The 17,319-nt window shown below is 45.2% G+C and overlaps 1 protein-coding gene across 1 annotated transcript in view; it reads right to left on the reverse strand.

Moving 5' to 3' along the window:
- Positions 1-17,319, reverse strand: part of LOC139377004 (kinesin-like protein KIF20B) — a 39,862-nt gene that overhangs the window by 18,061 nt on the left and 4,482 nt on the right. Inside the window, exons 11-27 of the mRNA XM_071120057.1 lie at positions 16,624-16,763; positions 16,265-16,409; positions 15,878-16,037; positions 15,477-15,538; positions 15,171-15,290; positions 12,047-12,200; positions 9,586-11,431; positions 9,178-9,316; positions 8,505-8,615; positions 8,336-8,396; positions 6,435-6,560; positions 5,117-5,247; positions 4,564-4,719; positions 4,128-4,304; positions 3,501-3,659; positions 3,149-3,250; positions 68-265 (exon numbers count right to left, since the gene is read on the reverse strand). Coding sequence (XP_070976158.1) covers positions 68-265; positions 3,149-3,250; positions 3,501-3,659; positions 4,128-4,304; positions 4,564-4,719; positions 5,117-5,247; positions 6,435-6,560; positions 8,336-8,396; positions 8,505-8,615; positions 9,178-9,316; positions 9,586-11,431; positions 12,047-12,200; positions 15,171-15,290; positions 15,477-15,538; positions 15,878-16,037; positions 16,265-16,409; positions 16,624-16,763 — 3,987 coding nt within the window. The remainder of the gene's footprint in view (positions 1-67; positions 266-3,148; positions 3,251-3,500; positions 3,660-4,127; positions 4,305-4,563; positions 4,720-5,116; positions 5,248-6,434; positions 6,561-8,335; positions 8,397-8,504; positions 8,616-9,177; positions 9,317-9,585; positions 11,432-12,046; positions 12,201-15,170; positions 15,291-15,476; positions 15,539-15,877; positions 16,038-16,264; positions 16,410-16,623; positions 16,764-17,319) is intronic.

The raw sequence follows: 17,319 nt of genomic DNA on the forward strand, positions 1-17,319 counted from the left end.
GTCATTCTGTAATTTGGGGGGGGGGGGGGGGGGGGGGGGGGAGAACGATGCCTTTAACACGGTCTACCTTGTCGATCTCTGAGCTCTTCCTCTTGCGGGTGATTTTGACGTTGACCACGTCCTCTCCCTGGCGTTTCAGGGCCATCCTGTTGGGCTGCAGCGGGCTGAAGGAGATCTCGAGCTCAGGCTTGGGGAAGCGGCTGGTCCTGCCTCCCTCCGTTATGATCTCTGAGGAGTCTAGCACCGACGGGTAGCCCCCAGACCCCTAAAAAGACAAGGGTACACAGTATGACAGTGAGGGCGGGTTAACCTTCAGGAGCACCTAGTCATTCGGGTCAACCTACTAGTCAGTCGGGTCAACCTACTAGTCAGTTGGGTTAACCTTCAGGAGCGCCTAGTCAGTTGGGTTAACCTACTAGTCAGTCGGGTTAACCTTCAGGAGCGCCTAGTCAGTCGGGTTATCCTTCAGGAGCGTCTAGTCAGTCGGGTTAACCCTTCAGGAGCGCCTAGTCAGTCGGGTTAACCCTTCAGGAGCGTCTAGTCAGTTGGGTTAACCCTTCAGGAGCGCCTAGTCAGTCGGGTTAACCTACTAGTCAGTCGGGTTAACCTACTAGTCAGTCGGGTTAACCAGTCAGTCGGGTTAACCTACTAGTCAGTCGGGTTAACCTACTAGTCAGTCGGGTTAACCCTTCAGGAGCGCCTAGTCAGTCGGGTTAACCCTTCAGGAGCGCCTAGTCAGTCGGGTTAACCCTTCAGGAGCGTCTAGTCAGTTGGGTTAACCCTTCAGGAGCGCCTAGTCAGTCGGGTTAACCTACTAGTCAGTCGGGTTAACCTACTAGTCAGTTGGGTTAACCCTTCAGGAGCATCTAGTCAGTTGGGTTATCCTTCAGGAGCGCCTAGTCAGTTGGGTTATCCTTCAGGAGCGTCTAGTCAGTTGGGTTAACCCTTCAGGAGCACCTAGTCAGTTGGGTTATCCTTCAGGAGCGTCTAGTCAGTTGGGTTATCCTTCAGGAGCGTCTAGTCAGTCGGGTTAACCTACTAGTCAGTCGGGTTAACCCTTCAGGAGCGTCTAGTCAGTTGGGTTAACCCTTCAGGAGCACCTAGTCAGTTGGGTTATCCTTCAGGAGCGTCTAGTCAGTTGGGTTAACCCTTCAGGAGCGCCTAGTCAGTCGGGTTAACCTTCAGGAGCGTCTAGTCAGTCGGGTTATCCTTCAGGAGCGTCTAGTCAGTTGGGTTAACCCTTCAGGAGCACCTAGTCAGTTGGGTTAACCCTACAGGAGCATCTAGTCAGTCGGGTTATCCTTCAGGAGCGTCTAGTCAGTTGGGTTAACCCTTCAGGAGCGCCTAGTCAGTCGGGTTAACCTTCAGGAGCGTCTAGTCAGTCGGGTTATCCTTCAGGAGCGTCTAGTCAGTTGGGTTAACCCTTCAGGAGCACCTAGTCAGTTGGGTTAACCCTACAGGAGCGTCTAGTCAGTCGGGTTATCCTTCAGGAGCGTCTAGTCAGTTGGGTTATCCTTCAGCATGATGTTCTGACAGATTCTAAAGCGACACGCGTTGCCAGAAGCAATCTCTACTACAAAATCATGGAACACATTTATTTTTATTTTTTTTAAATACACTGCTCAAAAAAATAAAGGGAACACTTAAACAACACAATGTAACTCCAAGTCAATCACACTTCTGTGAAATCAAACTGTCCACTTTGGAAGCAACACTGATTGACAATAAATGTCACATGCTGTTGGGCAAATGGAATAGACAACAGGTGGAAATTATAGGCAATTAGCATGACACCCCCAATAAAGGAGTGGTTCTGCAGGTGGGGACCACAGACCACTTCTCAGTTCCTATGCTTCCTGGCTGATGTTTTGGTCACTTTTGAATGATGGCGGAGCTTTCACTCTAGTGGTAGCATGAGACAGAGTATACAACCCACACAAGTGGCTCAGGTAGTGCAGCTCATCCAGGATGGCACATCAATGCGAGCTGTGGCAAGAAGGTTTGCTGTGTCTGTCAGCGTAGTGTCCAGAGCATGGAGGCGCTACCAGGAGACAGGCCAGTACATCAGGAGACGTGGAGGAGGCCGTAGGAGGGCAACAACCCAGCAGCAGGACCGCTACCTCCGCCTTTGTGCAAGGAGGAGCAGGAGGAGCACTGCCAGAGCCCTGCAAAATGACCTCCAGCAGGCCACAAATGTGCATGTGTCTGTTTCTGACCGTTTGAGCAGACTCCATGAGGGTGGTATGAGGGCCCGACGTCCACAGGTGGGGGTTTGCTTACAGCCCAACACCGTGCAGGACGTTTTTCATTTGCCAGAGAACACCAAGATTGGCAAATTCGCCACTGGCGCCCTGTGCTCTTCACAGATGAAAGCAGGTTCACACTGAGCACATGTGACAGACGTGACAGTCTGGAGACGCCGAGATGAGATCCTCAGACCCCTTGTGAGACCATATGCTGGTGCGGTTGGCCCTGGGTTCCTCCTAATGCAAGACAATGCTAGACTAATGTTCACCTAAAAAGAGACGTTAATTTGGCTCCCCAAACAGCTCTTCGTTCAGAAGTGTTTAAAATTGACACATGAAAAATAGTAGAAAACGCACTTCAAATAATGAGCGTGGACCAGAATGAGGCCAATACCTTGAGAGAATATTTTTTTAGAACTGAAAAGCCTTTACTCGGAGTGTCTCCTGGCGCGCGGAAGGATACCATATTGGATTGATTCAATAGCTCACATAACCTTGTGTCCATTCGTTAACCTTCACCTCAGCACCATCTCTGGCTGTCTGCTCTGTCTGATGCAATGTCCATGATTACCACCGGACAACTGCAGCTACTCCCAACCAATCACAAGACAGACATGACAAAACGTAGCGAGTCAAAAAAAAAATGGTTTGCAGGCTAAACCTTCGCAGCGGTTTTAGTGAAGATAGTTGATGCAAACTAGACTAAACTTGAGAAATGCACTCCTCAGTGATCTCTTCATCTTGATAACTACCATTCTGGGGGGGGGGGCAACAGGTCAGATAAGGCGATAACGTACTTCCTCTATGCCAAACTGATGTTCTGTTACGTACAGACAGACGTGTTAAGGCATGGGAAACATTGTGGGGAGGAAACCCGCATGTCTAGAGAGACAACTGGTTACCTGACTGGTCCTCTTCTCAGTCTTCACTCCATGTACTAGTTCACTGTTGTCGTCGTGGAGAGTTCTCTCACTGACTTGGGGAGGGCACTCCTCTGCTTTAGTCTGTGAGAGAGAGAGAGAGAGAGAGAGAGAGAGTGAGAGAGAATGAGAGAGAGAGAATGAGAGAGAGTGACCGACATCATCCTTTGTATCAACAAGACCAACTTACAAAATATAGATGGGAGATGAGCATAAATATAACTTTATTCAATGTGTACTGTAGAGAGCTCGCAAGTAAAGCATTTTTACACCCTGTATCCTGTACACGTGACCCATACACTTGGATTTCTCATAAAGGAGACGGCTCTCTCACCAGAGTGGCGGTCTCTCTGAGCTTAGTGGGAGGCACGGATGAGACGTTGCCACTTGCTTTGGCTACAGCCATCAGTTGTTCCTTCAGCTGAAGGATCTCAGCGTCTCTCTCAGACAGAAGGCTCTGCAGCTCCTCAACCTCCACCTGGCCATGGTGTCTCTGAGGAAGGACAAACACCACCAACACAACCACCCATTAGGATATAAATGGACCAATTAACTCCCATCCAGCCTCATGGTACAAAGTTGTGTTCATTTTCGTGCTGTTAAGGTACCACAAAACGTAATGGAATGTGAACTGTGCCCAATCCAGACAGAGTTTGAAACAATTCCATTTCAAAATGATAGATAATAAATTAACCTACAGTAACAATACCTTTGTAGAGAGCAATTTCCACACTCAATGTGCATAAAATCAGTGCCAACTATTACAATTTAAAAAAAAAGAAGGGTTTTCTAAACAGTGCAAACTCCAAATCACTTCTTCTGTATGCAAAGTTAAAATGGAAAATGACCAACAACCCTGCAGCCAACCTTAATAGTGCTAATATGTACCATCCCAAATGAGAACATTCTCCGACAGCCCCAACCAACCTAACAGTCCCATCATGCGTGTGCTTGAACTGACCTCTGCTGGCTGAGAGGTGGCGTGGCAGCGGAGACTGGCTATCTGTTCATCCTTGTCTGCGATGTTGGAGACGAGTTTGGTTAGCTGGACCTCCAGAGCGGTCACCAGGGAGTCCCTTTCTTTCCTCCACTTGACTAGGTCCTGCTCCTTCTCACCGAGCTGGGCCACGAGATCTTCCTACAGGGTCACAGACAGACAAGAGGGGCTCCTTAGCAGGCGCCGTCTGTTTTGCGGCTGAACTCAAGGGCAGGGGTTTTAAAAACCTCTCCTCGGGGACCCCGAGACGTTTCACCATTTTGTTGTAGCCCACTTGATTCAGCTATTTAAGTGCTTGATGATTAGTTGACAAGTTGAAATCAGGTGTAAATGTGATGGTTGTGGAATAGTTCAGATACACGGAACGGCTGGGGGGGGGGGGGGGGGGGAGTTCTATTACCACTTGGGTTTGCTGTTTGGCGTGTCGCTCACGGCCGTCTGCGAACTTCCTCATCTCCTGGTTCCTCTTGTCCTCGGCCTCCTTGGCCTGCCGGATCAGAACCATCTTCTCCTCAAGCCACTTCCTCCTGTCAGCCTGGTGCTTCTCAGTGCACAGCTAGAAAACACACACAATGTAGACAAAAATACGCAATAATGATTGATTTCTAACAATGTGCCCCTCAATTACTTTTTACATGACCCTTACAAAACGCCTACTTCTAGTTTGAACGTTGCAGCTAGCAATTGTCCCGTTACCAACCAGCCACACTAGCAGACTTATTTCCCGTCAAACATCACATTTAGAAGGCTGTAGACTATTTATCCTAATTATCGAGATCAGTAAAGACGTCCTCGATAAGAGGTCTGTTCAGTCGTCACGGTCATTTTTTGGTTGTATAATCCCAACTCATATGATTACTTGGGGGAAAAACACGTACAAACGAGGTTTAATCCAATCTAAAAAAAATACGGGACAGAAATATGCATTATCAACTAAACATGTAGACGCCCACCTTCAAGGTCACTTGAGCCTGAACGGCTTCCTGTTTGGCTAATTTGGCTTCGTCCGATTGGCCGTCTCTCAGGGCCGCAGTGTCTTTTCTATTTTCCTGGTAGCGTAACAGTCCTTTCACTTTCTCCACCTCTGAAAATGACAACAACAAAACACTTGAGTACTGTTTGTTACCAAATATAAAGAGCTGAAATCTGAATGGAAAAATACGTCTTTTTTAGGGGTTCACAGCCAACCTGTAATCTATTTTTTTTCTAAATTTGACAAAGAAAAAGAAACAGAGGTCATGAGTAATTTGGTCAAAATAATAATGGCACTGATTGGCCAGTAGGTGGCGATGTTATAAGGGGTCTCACTTAAACGCTTATATCGCCGCCCCATTTGACCTAGCGACTTGAAACGGTGTATGTTGACGTCTTTCCTCACGCTGAACAAATGTGTCTCAAGGGCCCATAAGGTCCAATCAGGATAGGTTGTTTTCCTCCATCTTGGGACATCTAGGCTCATTGTACACCTCTTAACCAATCCCTTAGCTTTTCTCAAACTAAGTTAAGAGATGGCCGAGTTACTGATACAAAAAAAAACAACAGGAAATTAGATTTTACGTTTCCATTTAAATCCTTTGTACCACTCAACAATGGCCTATGAAACTGTTCAGTGTCATCAAAGACATTAATACGATGAACCATGTTAAGTTTGCCATTGATATCTTTAAGAAACTATTTACAATTCACTTATTTGACTATGTAACTCTACTGCTAAAATATACATTTAAAAAAAAATCTTCTCATGGAGAAATGCCAAGGGATTGGTCAAAAGATGGCTGAGTTATTGATAAATAAAAATCTGATTTTAAGTGTCCATTTTAAACCACTGTAAATCCACTCCAGTGGCCTATCAATTTGAAAACACGTCATTGCTATCACGGACATCCCTAAAATGAACTACACTGAATTTAGTATTGATATCTAAAAATAATTTTAAAAAAAAAGGAAATGTCTAACAATTTATTCTTTGCATAATGTAACATTAGTTCTCAAAATCAGCTACAATCAGTTTCTCCTCATGAACTTCAGATACACTCCAGATTTTGTATTTACTCATTACATTTTTTATTAACATGGCAATGCTTTCACTGATTACACAAAGACTGATCTTGTTTCTTTTGTCATCCTGTGAACCCCGTTCATTGCTGCTTGTGTTTGCAGCTATATTTAAATATTATATTGTTATTATTCATTTTTAATATATATATTAGTTTTGTTAAGTGTATTGACACGTGTTTAAATGCACTTTAAATAGTGATTTGATAATCCCACCTTCTGTGAGGGCATCAATCTCTTCCAGTTTGGCCTCCAGCACCTGCTCCTGTTGGGTCTGGGTGTCCTCCTGCTCAGTCAGAGCCAGACGCATGTCCTCAATCAAACGCTCCTTAGCCTGAAGGTCTGAGGAAGCACAATGAACCCCATGAATACAAGACAGAGACACACAGAGAAGAGCATATGGGAATAGACTACCGTGTGTACTGTCAAAACACTACGGCTGTGTCACAATAGCTGAACTACCGTGTGTAGTCAACACTATGACCGTGTTCCAATACTTGTACTTGCATTCTAAATAGTGGCCATTTTGGTTATGTGGAAATAGAACGTTCTCTGGTATGTGCAATTTTGAAACTTAAAAGTAAATGCTTTAAAAATGCCAGGATGTCAAACTCATTTTGACTTTTATCCACAGTAATATAATTCTCTGGATGCTAATGGAGGAAGAGCACCTTTTCAGATCCACGTGTGTCTAATAATCAGATAAAGGGAACGGCTGTACCAAAAACAAACGACAGGAAAACACGCAATTGCGCATTAAATCAGTGTTTCCCAACTCCAGTACTCCCAAACAGTACACATTTTATCGTAACCCCAGATAAACACACCTGATTCAACTTGTCAACTAATCATCATCAGGCCCTCAATGAGTTGAATCAGGCGAGTTTGTCCGGATCTACAATAAAATGTGTGCTGTTGGGGGAAACACAAACACACACACTGCATTAAATGATGTGTTCTCAGTAGGCAAGTCAGTTAAGAACAAATTCTTATTTTCAATGACTGCCTAGGAACAGTGGGTTAACTGCCTGTTCAGGGGCAGAACGACAGATTTGTACCTCAGCTCGGGGGTTTGAACTTGCAACCTTCCAGTTACTAGTCCAACGTTCTAACCACTAGGCTACCCTGCCGCCCCCATACTGCCGCCCCAGTATGCGTGAGTGACGCTGCATTTTCTCAGTATGCGTGAGTGACGCTGCATTCTCTCAGTATGCGTGAGTGACGCTGCATTCTCTCAGTATGCGTGAGTGACGCTGCATTTTCTCAGTATGCGTGAGTGACGCTGCATTTTCTCAGTATGCGTGAGTGACGCTGCATTCTCTCAGTATGCGTGAGTGACGCTGCATTTTCTCAGTATGCGTGAGTGACGCTGCATTTTCTCAGTATGCGTGAGTGACGCTGCATTTTCTCAGTATGCGTGAGTGACGCTGCATTTTCTCAGTATGCGTGAGTGACGCTGCATTTTCTCAGTATGCGTGAGTGACGCTGCATTTTCTCAGTATGCGTGAGTGACGCTGCATTTTCTCAGTATGCGTGAGTGACGCTGCATTTTCTCAGTATGCGTGAGTGACACTGCATTCGCAGTATGCGTGAGTGACGCTGCATTCTCAGTATGCGTGAGTGACGCTGCATTCTCAGTATGCGTGAGCGACGCTGCATTCTCAGTATGCGTGAGCGACGCTGCATTCTCAGTATGCGTGAGCGACGCTGCATTCTCAGTATGCGTGAGCGACGCTGCATTCTCAGTATGCGTGAGCGACGCTGCATTCTCAGTATGCGTGAGTGACGCTGCATTCTCAGTATGCGTGAGTGACGCTGCATTCTCAGTATGCGTGAGTGACGCTGCATTCTCAGTATGCGTGAGTGACGCTGCATTCTCAGTATGCGTGAGTGACGCTGCATTCTCAGTATGCGTGAGTGACGCTGCATTTTCTCAGTATGCGTGAGTCTCATATGTTGATATTTGCTGCTAAACGGAATACATTTTTTTAGAACAGTGTGTTCTATAGTGTGATTAATCCACAGTTTTACTAAGTGGTCGAGGAAGAGAGTTCAAAACACAAACTGATGTATGGAAGACAGACACACAGGGTAGAACAGTACGGAGCAATGGGTACCTTTGCAGGCGTTCTGATACAGCTTTAGGTTCTCCGCAGACTTCGAGTCAGCAGAATGTTCCTGGATAGAGGAAGAGCCGAGCCGGTCAACAACAAGGGCATGCATATATATATATATATATATATATATATATTAGAATGAAAATAACCCAGAGAGTACACAACATACAGATTTCAGTTGTTGTATGGTCCGGTCTTTGTTGGCCAAGTCTGCCTGCTGCTGTTTCCTCACTTTCTCCAAGTCCAGCAGTTTCAGTTTGAGAGATTTCTCCAAGACGATCTTGGGTAGGGATAACAAAAAAGGGTCACACATGTTATCAAGTCTTCAATACGTCATTAAGTGTTTAATGCGTTATTCATATTGTATTACTAGTGTTTAATATGTTATTGAAATAGTGATTGTGTGTAGAATTATTCACCAACTACATTGCAAAAGTATGTGGACACCTGTTCAAATGAGTGGATTTTTGCCATTTCAGCCACACTCATTGCTGACAAGTGTATAAAAAATGTAAAAATCAAGCACACAACCATGCAATCTCCATAGACAGACATTGACAGTAGAATGCTTATTTTCAATGACGGCCCCTGAACAACTGCCTTGTTCAGGGGCAGAACGACAGATTTTGTACCTTGTCAGCTTGGGGATTTGATCTTGCAACCTTTCGGTTACTAGTCCAACGCTCTAACCACTAGGCTACGCTGCCGCCCCTACGCTCTAACCACTAGGCTACGCTGCCGCCTCTACGCTCTAACCACTAGGCTACGCTGCCACCTCTACACTCTAACCACTAGGCTACCCTGCCGCCACAATGAAAAATATAAATCTTTTCAGCCTTTACCTCCTTTTGAACTTGCTGTATCTGTTTTTTAGAGTCGGACAACTTCTCTTTGAGATCAGAAACTTCATCTTCTTTCCTCTCAAGGTCCAGGCTCAAACTCTTCACTTTGTCCGAGTCAAGTTTAATGGTCTCCTTCAATCTGTGGTCACAAACACATGAGATTCATTTAAAAACAACGCTAAACCCGGTGCCCTGTACACTTGTAGAGATCTGAGAAGACACATGTAATCAATCTTGTAATAGCTGCACCTTGCCCTCTAAAAGGCAGTACGGTGACAGTTCCACCTAGCCTACACCAATCATATCCTCTCAGATCTCCACACGTGCATAGGGTTTAGAGGATGATTTGGGATTGGCCCGTAGGCCTCCCCACTAGTCAGAGTGAACGATGCCAGCCAGCCCACTAACCTGGTGATGTCCTGGGCTCTCTTCTTCAGCTCAGCGTCCTTCTGAGCGATGGCCTCTTCAGCCACGGCCAGCAGCTCCCTCCTCCTCTCCACCTCCCTCCTACGAGCCTCCTGCACCGCAGCGGTCTCCTCATCCTCCCACCTCTCCTGCGCCTCCCTCAGGCTCCGCTGCAGGCCCGACACCTCCGCCTCCTTGTCGAACAGTATCTTCTCCAACTCTGTCACTCTCTCCGTTTGGGACACGGTTACAGCCACCTCCCTCTCTGTTTGGCGTGTGCGCTCCTCTTCCTCCAGATAGGCCAGCTTTCCCTTCAAGGTTGCAACCTCAGCCTCCAGATTAGAGTTTAGTTTCCTCAGCCCCTCAGCTACAGAGTTTTTGCTGTCAACGTGGGCCTCTTCTTTAGCCTCCATTTCCGCCTTAAGCTGCTCCAAGGTCAGTTCCTGTTGGGCCAGTTTCTCTTTCAGCTCCTCCAACTCCTGTTCTGAGATCTGCTGTTGGGCTAGTTTCTCTTTCAGCTCCTCCAACTCCTGTTCTGAGATCTGCTGTTGGGCTAGTTTCTTTTTCAGCTCCTCCAACTCCTGTTCTGAGATCTGCTGTTGGGCTAGTTTCTCTTTCAGCTCCTCCAACTCCTGTTCTGAGATCTGCTGTTGGGCTAGTTTCTCTTTCAGCTCCTCCAACTCCTGTTCTGAGATCTGCTGTTGGGCTAGTTTCTTTTTCAGCTCCTCCAACTCCTGTTCTGAGATCTGCTGTTCGGCCAGTTTCTCTTTCAGCTCCCCCAACTCCTGTTCTGAGATCTGCTGTTGGGCTAGTTTCTCTTTCAGCTCTTGTTCTATGATCTGCTGTTGGGCCAGTTTCTCTTTCAGCTCCCCCAACTCCTGTTCTGAGATCTGCTGTTGGGCTAGTTTCTCTTTCAGCTCTTGTTCTATGATCTGCTGTTGGGCCAGTTTCTCTTTCAGCTCCCCCAACTCCTGTTCTGAGATCTGCTGTTGGGCCAGTTTCTCTTTCAGCTCTTGTTCTATGATCTGCTGTTGGGCCAGTTTCTCTTTCAGTTCCCCCAACTCCTGTTCTGAGATCTGCTGTTGGGCCAGTTTCTCTTTCAGCTCCTGTTCTATGATCTGCTGTTGGGCCAGTTTCTCTTTCAGTTCCCCCAACTCCTGTTCTGAGATCTGATGTTGGGCTAGTTTCTCTTTCAGCTCCTCCAACTCCTGTTCTGAGATCTGCTGTTGGGCCAGTTTCTCTTTCAGCAGGAGCCTCTCCTCCAGGGCCTCTGAGCATTCCCTCTTCAGTTCCGCCATCTTGTCTCTGAGAAGCCTGCTGTCCCTTTGTACTCCCGACGCAGCTTGAGAGGCCACGACTTCCTGCCCTAGGCGTGCCACTTCCTGTTTCAGGGAGTCAATCAGGGCAGTTTTCTCTCTGAGCTCGTGGTCATGCGTGGCCTGGAGGTCCTCGGCAGCTTTTTCTGCTCTGGCTGTCTGCAGACTGACCTCCCTCTCCATGGCCTGCAGCTTCCCAGTTAGATCCTGGGATTCCCCTCGGAGTGTGCTCATCTCCCGCTGCAAGTCTCCCCGTTCCTGGAGTAGCCTGGCATTCTCCCTCCACGCTTCCTCCTCCACCACCGCGGACAGGGCCTCCTCGTGAGCACGCGTCTGCGCCTCCAGCTCAGCTTTCAGCTCCTCCATACAGGAGATATTCTTCTCCTGCACTTTCCAGTCACCCTCTCCGTGTGCTACCCGATCAAGCTGCAGAGTGTCTACTAGTCGCGCCACTTCTGAGGATTTCACTTCCTGCTCCCAGCGCAATCTGTCCATCTTCGCCTCTTCCTCTCCACTACCCTCCCCATGGAATCCTAACAAAGAACAGGACATCTGATGAGTCATCTCTTCAAAATGTTTTTAAAAAAAAAGGCATTGCAAACAAAGTATATTATAATAGAATCATCGGCAGTATGGTGGGATGTTAGTTTGGGTTAATGGGATGCTTAACAGTATATAACTGAATGAATCTGGTGTTCTGTCCTTAAGCTTTAGCCAGTGGAATGGGATTAGGGCTAGAGGTTTGCTAAACAGCAAATGATAATGAAAAATAAACATTTCTAAGCCCATATTAGTGAGTATGGTTAGTGAAGATCATTTCTCAGAACATGGTGTCTCGACTAATGATACGACGCCTCAATAATACCTTCCACAGCTGTACAATGTTAAATATATATATATCTCTCTGAGTACAGAAAACCAAACAAAAGAACGATTTATTATTGTTTAAAATCATGAATACGACAACCACTTTTTTTTTTTAACCCCACAAATGGCAAATAGAAGCATTTATACATAAGGAAGTCTGAGGCAGCATGACTTCTGGAGCGCAGACAGCCGCCTTTTCGAGCGGATGTTTTTGCGACCTCCGGCATTACTCTCTCCCCCCCACAGGGACATCCCGGCAGTGGGAGGAGCCGAACCCATACCTTTCTTGCTAGGGGGCTGTTCCTCCAGGTCCGGCTGGAGGTCCACCAGCCGTTTACGGCTCTCTGTGCGAGAGCTGCGCTTCCCCCCTCCGGAGCAAGTGCAACTGCTCTTCAGACGCCGGAGCTCATCCTTGATGCTGTCGAATGTAGTCTTCTGACAAGGGAAACCCCAAAAAACAGTGTTAAAACATCTAGCATGGCCTACTCAAGCTGGAATAAAAATCAGTTACATTCTGGATATGAGCATTCATTAAAAAAAAAAGTGACATTTGGATGGGAAATTGGCACCAGTAAGCTATAAAAATGGGAGAGGTATTGTCAAACACACAGTGTGACAGGGGTACTCAAAGTGGGGTCGGCTAGGTACCGCAGGTGGTCAGATTTCAAAATATAATACATTGTTTATGAATACTACTAAGAGATTAAACACAGTTTTGGACAACACATCCGTGGAATAAGTTAAGAGGTTATAATACAATATCATTCATTTACAATGTATATTCTTAACCCTGAGTGACACAGGCCTGGGCAGCTCACAGGGATATTGGTATCCACAGTACATTTTTTAAACTCTGCCCCGTGACAAAATGTGTCGCATTGCAATATTCTCTCAGATGCCAAGACATGGGCTTTTTAAAAATGTTGCTTCCCAGGGTCAGACTTGGTTCGTCCAGCCATGACGCACTGCAAAACGTCAGAGCAGAACTCATATGCAGTTATGTTCATCACTAACAGAAAGAGGCTGCTGCCTACATACAAACTTGAAATCATTGGCCACTTCAATAAAATGGATCACTAGTCACTTTAATGTTTACATATCTTGCATTACACATCTCACATGTGCAGTTGAAGTCAGAAGTTGACATACACATAGGTTGGAGTCATTAACACTAGTTTTTCAACCACTCCACAAATGTCTTGTTAACAAACTATAGTTTTGGCAAGTCAGTTAGGACATCTACGCTGTGCATGACAAGTCATTTTTCCAACAAATGTTTACAGATTATTTCACTTATAAATCACTGATCACAATTCCAGTAGGTCAGAAGTTCACATACACTAAGATGACTGCCTTTAAATAGCTTGGAAAACTCCAGAAAATTATGTCATGGCTTCAGAAGCTTCTGATAAAGTCAATTGGAGGTGTACCTGTGGATGTATTTCAAGGCCTACCTTCAAACTCAGTGCCTCTTTGCTTGACATCATGGGGAAAATCAAAAGAAATCAGCCAAGACCTCAGAAAAACATTGTAGACCTCCAGAAGTCTGGTTCATCCTTGGGAGCAATTTCCAAATACCTGAAGGTACCACGTTCATCTGTACAAACAATAGTGCCTAAGTATAAGCACCATGGGACCACGCAGCCGTCATACCGCTCAGGAAGTAGACGCGTTCTGTCTCCTAGAGATTAATGTACTTTGGTGCGAAAAGTGCAAATCAATCCCAGAACAACAGAAAAGGACCTTGTGAAGATGCTGGAGGAAACAGGTACAAAAGTATCTATATCCACAGTAGAACGAGTTCTATATCGACATAACCTGAAAGGCCGCTCAGCATGGAAGAAGCCACTGCTCCAAAACCACCTTAAAAAAGCCAGACTACGGTTTGCAACTGCACACGGGGACAAAGATCGTACTTTTTGGAGAAATATCCTCTGGTCTGATGAAGCAAAAATAGAACTGTTTTCCATAATGACCATCGTTATGTTTAGAGGAAAAAGGGGGAGGCTTGCAAGCCGAAGAACACCATACCAACCATGAAGCACGGGGGTGGCAGCATCATGTTGTGGGGGTGCTTTGCTGCAGGAGAGACCGGTGCACTTCACAAAATAGATGGCATCATGAGGATGGAAAATTATGTGGCTATATTAAAGCAACATCTCAAGACATCAGTCAGGAAGTTAAAGCTTGGTCGCAAATGGGTCTTCCAAATGGACAATGACCCCAAGCATACTTCCAAAGTTGTGGCAAAATGGCTTAAGGACAACAAAGTCAAGGTATTGGAGTGGCCATCACAAAACCCTGACCTCAATCCCATAGATAATGTGTGGGCAGAACTGAAAGATCATGTGCGAGCAAGGAGGCCTAAAAACCTGACTCAGTTACACCAGCTCTGTCAGGAGGAATGGGCCAAAATTCACCCAACTTATTGTGGGAAGCTTGTGGAAGGCTACCCGAAACATTTGACCCAAGTTAAACAATTTAAAGGCAATGCTACCAAATACTAATTGAGTATGTGTAATTGAGTAAACTTCTGACCAACTGGGAATGTGATGAAAGAAATAAAAGCTGAAATAAATCATTCTCTACTATTATTCTGACATTTCACAATCTTAAAATAAAAGTTGTGAACAAGACAGGGATTTTTACTAGGATCAAATGTCAGGAATTGTGAAAAACAGAGTTTAAACATATTTGGCAGAGGTGTATGTAAAACTTCCAACTTCAACTGTACATTACATACCCTCCATACCATCCATACCATCCATACCATCCATACCATCTAGCCTCTGTCGCTCTGCATGGCTCATCGATATATCTATATATTCTTATTCCATTCCTTTACTTAGATGTGTGTATTAGGTAGTTGTGGTGGAATTGTTAGATATTACGGTACTGTCGGAACTAGAAGCACAAGAATTTCACTACACTCGCATTAACATCTGCTAACCACGTGCATGTGACCAATAACATCTGCTAACCACGTGCATGTGACCAATAACATCTGCTAACCACGTGCATGTGACCAATAACATCTGCTAACCACGTGCATGTGACCAATAACATCTGCTAACCATGTGCATGTGACCAATAACATCTGCTAACCACGTTCATGTGACCAATAACATCTGCTAACCATGTGCATGTGACCATTAACATCTGCTAACCATGTGCATGTGACCATTAACATCTGCTAACCATGTGCATGTGACCATTAACATCTGCTAACCATGTGCATGTGACCAATAACATCTGCTAACCATGTGTATGTGACCAGTAACATTTGATGTGTTGTGATGAGGGTGGTCCCTGATGAATTTTCTATCACAAAAGGGGTCCCCCCCCCCCTTGAGAATCAGTAGACTATGAAACAGGCTGATGGCTTGTCATTTAAAATGAACTTACATCCTCGATAGTGTCTTTGACCTGCTGGTCCACAGTGTTCCGAAGCGAGGAGATCATCTCATCCTTCTCATGACACACCTCCACGAGGTCGGAGAACTTCAGCTCCTGAGACTCCAGAGTCTACAAGAGAAAACACACAAAAAAAAAGGTTTGTCAGTACGACTCTCAGTTAACACAGAACGAAAACTGCAGCATCATCATGTGGTATACGTAGTCTGTCCACGATTGACTAGTTAGAATCAAAAAATAAGTCACATTGCTGCAAAATACCCCCATCCAAAATAAAAAAAATACATTTGACAGTACCTTTCTAGCCTCGTCAAGCTGTTCGTTTGATTGCGGTGCTCGTCTGCAATAATTTTCCAGTTCTGAAAATCAACGGAAGACAACGGACTAATCAACCAGAAGGAAACCGCGCACGTTCCATCACAGACACTGAAAAAAATAAAATCAGGTTAACCGGTCTGCTTCTGTCATTGATGGATAGTGAAAACTGCTGATTAACAGTTTATTGCTGACAGAGTTCTACTGAAAGGTGAATGTGACAGAGTGCACCAGTGTTTCCTAATCCTGGTCCCGAGGACCCAAAAAAGGGTGCAACATCTTGGTTTTTAACATTACACACCCCATTCAAAATCATCGTCAAGCCTTCGCTTAGTGGACTCCATTGTGTCGTGCTAAAATAAAGCGACCGGCCAGTTGGTTACCATTGGTTTTGACAGGCAGCTGCTCTGAGAGGTTGGAGACGGTGTCACTACTTGGGTGGGCGACCACCAGACATGTCTTGCACGTCTCAGCCGCCATCTTTATGCCTGCCAGGTCACTGCACATGGAGTCAAACATGCCTCCCAACGACGAGCTGTCCTTCTACACGAGACAATACACATTTTTAGTAATTCAGCAGAAGCTCTTATCCAGAGCGACGTACATTCATCTTAAGATCGCTAGGTGAGACCACATGTCATAGTCAGTACGTGATTCCTCAATAGAGTAGTTATCAGCAAAGTCAGTGTCGGGTGAAGGAAGAGACAAGGCTATTTATGATGGAGGTTGACACTGCTTGACGGCTAACGTGTCTAGTTTGGCCGTATTACCGTGGCTCGCTCTGTTCTGTCCAGTTCTTCATCGGTTCTTTCCAGCTCCTCTTGACTGGTGTTCTTGTTCACTAGATTCTTCAGGATCTCTAGACGCCTCTCCGCTCTCTCCTCGACAATCTCCTTCTCTTTGGCCAGACGTTCCCTTTAAAAAAGACAAAGAAATCAAGTTATTATAGCTACAGCTTGTTCAGTTTTATGCATTTCAAAAACATTTACCTTTAAACCCCCCTTACTAATGTAAAGCTTTGAGTACCTAAGTTGATAGAAAAGCAATATATAAATTCAATCTATTATTATTTAAAAAGCAGCCCTACAAAAATGATTACTTAAAACCAAACAGGCAGAGAAGAGCTCACTTGTAGTCGGTCTGCATTTCAGAGAAGAGCTCCGAGAACTCCTTGGTGACCTCGTCCCGGATCCGAGATTCCAGAGCCAGGTTTTCAGACCTCTCTTTCTGGAGCTGTTCCCGGAGCTCCTTCAACTGGAGGAGTTGGCTCTGAAAGGGTTAACAGACATTAAAATACTTACTTCACATTTCTCTCTTGTGGACAGACTTATATATATTTTTTTACATTTTATTTTAAATAAAGCGTGACCTGATCAGGCAAAAGTCTGGTCTCTTTACAAGACTATTAGTAGGCCTGAATCTTCCTCAAATTTCAGAACAATCAAATCAGGGCCTGGTAATGTAGGTGACTACTAAACAGAGGTTAGTAGTGATGGGGGAACAAATCAATCTGGTTACATAATTGGGATATTATTTTTGACAATATATTGTGTCTTTTTGACAATGTCGCTATTATTTTTGCGCTAGTTGGCTGTCCCTGCACAAAAACTATTTTTTCCTTCATAGCTTGTTCTCCACTTTTTAAAAATAGGGAGCCAATTTGTTTTCAGCACTTATTTCCACAACGGATCAAAACTAGTTATCATGACTCCCTCTCGTCCCTCTGCAGCAGAGAGCAATATGTTCTGAACGCAAGAGAACAACAGTACCAAATCGCAATACATATTGTAATGGCACCTCAGTATGGTGACAATATGGTACGGTG

This window comes from Oncorhynchus clarkii, chromosome 20 (genome assembly GCF_045791955.1).
Source record: "Oncorhynchus clarkii lewisi isolate Uvic-CL-2024 chromosome 20, UVic_Ocla_1.0, whole genome shotgun sequence".
Lineage (NCBI taxonomy): Eukaryota > Metazoa > Chordata > Actinopteri > Salmoniformes > Salmonidae > Oncorhynchus > Oncorhynchus clarkii.